At 48.1% G+C, this 6,503-nt stretch overlaps 1 protein-coding gene across 1 annotated transcript in view; it reads left to right on the top strand.

Annotated features, from left to right (window-relative positions):
- Positions 1-2,521, top strand: part of CD99 (CD99 molecule (Xg blood group)) — a 27,861-nt gene extending 25,340 nt beyond the window's left edge. The window contains exons 9-10 of the mRNA XM_070402717.1: positions 334-390; positions 1,843-2,521. Coding sequence (XP_070258818.1) covers positions 334-390; positions 1,843-1,868 — 83 coding nt within the window. The 3' untranslated portion in view covers positions 1,869-2,521. The remainder of the gene's footprint in view (positions 1-333; positions 391-1,842) is intronic.
- Positions 2,522-6,503: the final 3,982 nt, after the last annotated feature.

The raw sequence follows: 6,503 nt of genomic DNA, 5'->3' as shown, positions 1-6,503 counted from the left end.
TGTTTCTATCTCTCTCTTCTCTCCCTCCCTCTCTCTCTAAAGTCAATAAAAAATCAATTTAAAAATGGATAGAGTGTCGGCCTGCGGACTGAAGGGTCCCGGGTTCGAATCCCGGTCAAGGGCATGTGCCCGGGTTGTGGGCTCGATCCCCAGCAGGGGGCGTGCGGGAGGCGGCCGATCCATGATTCTCTCTCCTCATGGATGTTTCTCTTTCTCTCTCTGCCTTCCTCTCTGACATCAATAAAAGTATATTTTAAAAATTAAAATAACCGTTCAATAAAAACTCGTTTTTCTTATTTTTTTCTTTTCTTTTCTTTCTTTCTTTTTTCCCAGCTGAGCAAGGCGACATCAACTTGGAGAACCATCGCAGCATCAACGCGGAGCCACCAGGTGAGAAGGGACCGTCGGTTTTTTTTATTCTTTTAAATGTTTTCTTATCGATTTTTATTTTTTTATTATTTTTTAAAAATATATTTTATTGATTTTTTACAGAGAGGAAGGGAGAGGGATAGAGAGTTAGAAACATCGATTAGAGAGAAACATCGATCGGCTGCCTCCTGCACGCCCCCTACTGGGGATGTGCCCGCAACCCAGGTCCATGCCCTTGGCCGGGATTCGAACCCGGGACTCTTGAGTCCGCAGGCCGACGCTCTACCCACTGAGCCACACCGGCCAGGGCATTGATTTATTTTTTCATTTCTGTCAGATTAGATCTAGTCTGGGCTGCCCTGTGAGCGGCTTCGAGCCCACTTATCTTTGGTCTAAAATTGAGTCACCGCTAGTGAAACTTGGAAGAAGTAGGAATCCAGGGTGATATCTTATATATATATTTTTGAAATCTTATTTTTTTTTTTAAAAACCTATTTTTATTGATTTCAAAGAGGGAGGGAGGGCGAGAGAGAGAAACATCTATGATGAGAGAGAATCATGGACCGGCCGCCTCCTGCACGCCCCCTACTGGGGGGTCAAGCCCACAACCCCGGGAACGTGCCCTTGACCGGGATTCGAACCCGGGACCCTTCAGTCCGCAGGCCGACGCGCTACCCACTGAGCCACACCGGCTCGGACATGAAATCTCTTCTCTTTTTTTCTTTTTCTTTATTTTTCTTCCTTTCTTTTCTTTTCTTTCTTTCTTTCTTTCTTTCTTTTTCTTTATTTTTCTTCCTTTCTTTTCTTTTCTTTCTTTCTTTCTTCTTTCTTTCTTTCTTTCTTTCTTTCTTTCTTTCTTTCTTTCTTTCTTTTTCTTTCTTTCTTTCTCTTTCTTTCTTTCTTTCTTTCTTTCTTTCTTTCTTTCTTCTTTCTTCTTTCTTTCTTTCTTTCTTTCTTTCTTTCTTTCTTTCTTTCTTTCTTTCTTCCTTTCTTTTTCTTTCTTTCTTTCTTTTTCTTTCTTTCTTTCTCTTTCTTTCTTTCTTTCTTTTTTCTTTCTTTCTTTCTTTCTTTCTTTCTTTCTTTCTTTCTTTCTTTCTTTCTTCTTTCTTTCTTTCTTCTTTCTTTCTTTCTTTCTTTCTTTCTTTCTTTCTTTCTTTCTTTCTTTCTTTCTTTCTTTCTTTCTTTCTTCTTTCTTTCTTTCTTTCTTTCTTTCTTTCTTTCTTCCTTTCTTTTTCTTTCTTTCTTTCTTTTTCTTTCTTTCTTTCTCTTTCTTTCTTTCTTTCTTTCTTTCTTTCTTTCTTTCTTTCTTTCTTTCTTTCTTTCTTTCTTCTTTCTTTCTTTCTTTCTTTCTTTCTTTCTTTCTTTCTTTCTTTCTTTCTTTCTTCTTTCTTTCTTTCTTTCTTTCTTTCTTTCTTTCTTTCTTTCTTTCTTTCGTGTGTGTGAAATCTCTTCTTGTCTCTCCGTTCCCCGCAGTTCAACAGACGCTCCTGGCGAAATAGAATATCGGCGGGAAAACCAAAAAAAAAAAACAAAAAAAAAACCAGCCACAGGGTGTTGGCAGCAGCACTTGCCAGACGTACCTGCTTGTAGCTCCAACGAATACCTGTGGTGGGCGGGGCCTGACCCACCTGGACCAGCCCAGCCAGGAGCCACCTCACCTGGATCAGCCCCACCTGGCCCGGTTCTGCCAGGACCCATACTGACACCGGCCTGGACCGGCCCGGTCTGGCCCTTGCCTTTGCTCCAGTTGGATTCTTCCTCTTCTATGCGCTTGGCCTGCCGGAGAGTCAGGCGGTGTGGACCTAACCATTCAGCTTTCCAGGCCGCCAGGAACATTGCTCTCGCCTCCCTCCTCCTCCCCCTCTCAGGGCCCCTCCCAGGGGTCCCCACGCGCGTCCGTCACACGCTCGCCCCCCCCTCCCCTGCCTGTTATCGAATTCCCGGAATCCGTGTACGCGTAGCCGGGTGCCCACGGGGGCCGTGTCTGGGTGTGCCCGGCCGCTGGCAAATTTCACCAAAAAAAACAAAAATAACCCCCAAAAATGGAGGGAGGGAGCCTTCCAGCTATTCGTCCAAAGGGTTTCCGTGCCTGAGGATGGATTTAATTTTATTTTTGGTGTTTACATCCTAATAAAAAGGGGGGGAGAAGCCACACGCTTTATTTATATATTTTTTATTTTTATTTTTATGCGACGGGGTGACTTTTTAAAAGCGGCCTTTGGAGACGGAGTGGGATGGAGCCCGGCGGTCCCTGTTCCGGCGCCCGTAAGACACTCTCGGCCAAGCTAAGGGTTTGCTGGTTGCTCTGGGAAATTATCATTATTATTATTAATGATTATTATTATAATTATTAATTGTTATTATTATTTTGACCCTGTTCTTTGCACTTGTCTTCTCAAATCCCAGACAAGGGCTTCTTGGCGTTCAGATACTCCCCTGGATCTAGATACTCCCCCTGCACGCAGGTACTGCCCCGAGGGCAGGTACTCCCCTGTGCTCAGATACTTCCCTTCATGCAGCTACTCTTCCGCACTCAGATACTCCCCTGTTTCCAGAGACAGCGGGGCCCTGACTTACGAGTGTCCCGACGAACGAGTCTTTCGCGATACGAGCCGTCTCTCGGCCGATTTTTTTTGCTTCGAGGGGCGAGCTAAAATTCGGGTGAGGAGCCAGCTTCAGACGCCCCACCGCTAGTCGGCGCCGCGGACGCCACCGCGGACGCCGCCACGTCAGCCCGGCGCCACGGGTCTCACGCGTTCACTTTAATGATTTGACATGCGAGTGATTTGAGTGACGAGCTCCGTCAGGGAACGAATTAAACGCGTAAGCCAAGGCCCCACTGTGTTCCCCCGGGTTCAGATAATTCCGCGAGTGCGGGAACTCCTACATTTAGACACTCCTTTGCGTGGAGATACTCCTTCTTGCGTTCAGGTACTCCCTGGTGTCCAGCTACTCCCCATGCATTTAGATACTCCCCGTGCATTCACATACTCCTCCTGTTTCCAGATACTCCCCCTGCACGCAGGTACTTCCCTGAGCGCAGACACTCCCCTGTGTTCAGATACTTCCCTGCATGTAGATACTCTTCTGCAGTCAGACACTCCCCTGTTTTTAGATGTTCCCCTTGGTTCAGATAATTCCGTGAGTGCAGAAACTCCTGCATTTAGATACTCCTTTGCATGTAGATACTCACCCCTCCCCCCCCCCGCGTTCAGGTACTCCCCTGCATGCAGATACCCCCCCTGCATGTAGATACTCACCATACATTTATATTATCCCCGTGTTCAGATACTCCCCTGCACGCTGATACTCCCCCTGCATTCAGATACTCATGCATTCAGAGACTCTGTTGCCTGCAGACACTCCCCCCTGCGTTCCATAGTCCCCCTGCACACAGATACTCCCCATGAATTCACATACTCCCCCTGTTTTCAGATACTCCCCCTACATGCAGGTACTTCCCTGAATGCAGACACTCCCCTGCATTCAGATAATCCCCGGTGTTCAGATACTTCCCTGCATGTAGATACTCTTCTGCATTCAGACACTCCCCTGTTTTTAGATATTCCCCTGGGTTCAGATAATTCCGTGAGTGCGGGAACTTCAACATTTAGATACTCCTTTGCATGTAGATACTCCCCCCGGCGTTCAGGTAAGCCCCTGCACCATGATACTCCCCCCTGCATTCAGATACTCCCCATGCATTCAGATACTCTGTTGCATGCAGACAGCCCCCCTGCATTCCATAGTCCCCCTGCACGCAGATACTCCCCATGCATTCACATACTCCCCCTGTTTTCAGATACTCCCCCTACGTGCAGACACTCCCCTGCATTCAGACACTCCCCTGTGTTCAGATACTTCCCTGCATGTAGATACTCTTCTGCATTCAGATACTCTCCTGTTTTCAGATACTCCCCAGTGTTCAGCTACTTCCCATGCGTTTAGATACTCCCCATGCATTCAGATACTCTGTTGCCTGCAGACATTCCCCCCTGCATTCCATAGTCCCCCTGCAAGCAGATACTCCCCATGCATTCACATACTCCTCCTGTTTTCAGATACTCCCCCTACATGCAGGTACTTCCCTGAGTGCAGACACTCCCCTGTGTTCAGATACTTCCCTGCATGTAGATGCTCCCCCCGTATTCAGATAATCCCCTGTTTTTAGGTGTTCCCCTTGGTTCAGATAATTCCATGAGTGCCGAAACGCCTACATTTAGATACTCCTTTGCATGTAGATACTCCCCCCCTGCACTCAGATACTCCCCGGTGTGCAGCTACTCCCCATGCATTTAGATACCCCTCCTACATTTAGATACTCCCCATGCATTCAGATACTCTGTTGCATGCAGACAGCCCCCCTGCATCCCACAGTCCCTCTGCAGGCAGATACTCCCCATGCATTCACATACTCCTCCTGTTTTCAGATACTCCCTGGTGTTCAGATACTTTTCTGCATGTAGATACTCTTCTGCATTCAGATACTCCCCTGTTTTTAGATACTCCCCTGGGTTCATATAATTCCGCGAGTGTGGAAACTCCTGCATTTAGATACTCCTTTGCATGTAGATACTCCCCCCTACGTTCAGGTACTCCCCTGCACTCTGATACTCCCCATGCATTCAGATACTCCCCGGTGTCCAGCTACTCCCCGGTGTTCAGCTACTCCCCATGCATTTAGATACCCCCCTACATTTAGATACTCCCCATGCATTCAGATACTCTGTTGCCTGCAGACACTCCCCCCTGCATTCCATAGTCCCCCTGCAAGCAGATACTCCCCATGCGTTCACATACTCCCCCTGTTTTCAGATACTCCCCCTACATGCAGGTACTTCCCTGAATGCAGAGACTCCCCTGTGTTCAGATACTTCTCTGCATGTAGCTACCCCCCCCCATATTCAGATAATCCCCTGTGTTCTGAACATCCCATGCAGCGAAGATACTCCTCTGTGTTCAGATAATCCACTGCATATAGATACCTCCTGCATCCAGATACTGCTCTGCATTCAGATGCTACATTTTGTTTAGACATGTCCCCGAATGCAGATACTCCCGTGCATGTGGATACTCCCCAGGCATTCACATACTCCCCCTGTTTTCACATACTCCCCCTACGTGCAGATGCTCCCCTAAATGTAGATACTCCCCTTTGCTCAGATACTCCCCCGCATGCAGATACTCCCCCGCATGCATATACCCCCTTTGCTCAGATACTCCCTTTTGCTCAGATACCCCCTTTGCTCAGATACCCCCTTTGCTCAGATACTCCCCTTTGCTCGAATACTCCCTTTTGCTCAGATACCCCCTTTGCTCAGATACTCCCCTTTGCTCAGATACCCCCTTTGCTCAGATACTCCCCTTTGCTCGAATACTCCCTTTTGCTCAGATACCCCCTTTGCTCAGATACTCCCCTTTGCTCAGATACTCCCCTTTGCTCAGATACTCCCCTGCATGCAGATACTCCCCTTTGCTCAGATACTCCCCCTGCATGCAGATACTCCCTTTTGCTCAGATACCCCCTTTGCTCAGATACTCCCCTTTGCTCGAATACTCCCTTTTGCTCAGATACTCCCCTTTGCTCAGATGCTCCCTTTTGCTCAGATACTCCCCTGCATGCAGATACTCCCCTTTGCTCAGATACTCCCCCTGCATGCAGATACTCCCTTTTGCTCAGATACCCCCTTTGCTCAGATACTCCCCTTTGCTCGAATACTCCCTTTTGCTCAGATACTCCCCTTTGCTCAGATACTCCCTTTTGCTCAGATACTCCCCTTTGCTCAGATGCTCCCTTTTGCTCAGATGCTCCCTTTTGCTCAGATACTCCCCTTTGCTCAGATACTCCCCTTTGCTCAGATACTCCCCTTTGCTCAGATACCCCCTTTGCTCAGATACTCCCCTTTGCTCAGATACTCCCCTTTGCTCAGATGCTCCCTTTGCTCAGATACTCCCCTGCATGCAGATACTCCCCCCGAGTATGCTAACGAAAAGCTGTGACAACGGTCCGTCAGAGAGTGTCCATTTCGCATGAGTCATCCCTCTGGTCTCAGATGGCGGCCTGAGGGCCCACGGCGAACCCCGAAAGCATGGTACTCGCCCTGTTCTGAGGTGCAGGGTCCCACACCTGTGAG

This window comes from Myotis yumanensis, unplaced genomic scaffold (assembly GCF_028538775.1).
Source record: "Myotis yumanensis isolate MYYU_CA2020_CCGP unplaced genomic scaffold, mMyoYum1.0.hap1 SCAF_24, whole genome shotgun sequence".
NCBI classification, from domain to species: Eukaryota; Metazoa; Chordata; class Mammalia; order Chiroptera; family Vespertilionidae; genus Myotis; species Myotis yumanensis.
The sequence above is the reverse complement of the archived record's forward strand: the minus strand, read 5'-3'. Positions and strand labels throughout refer to the sequence as shown.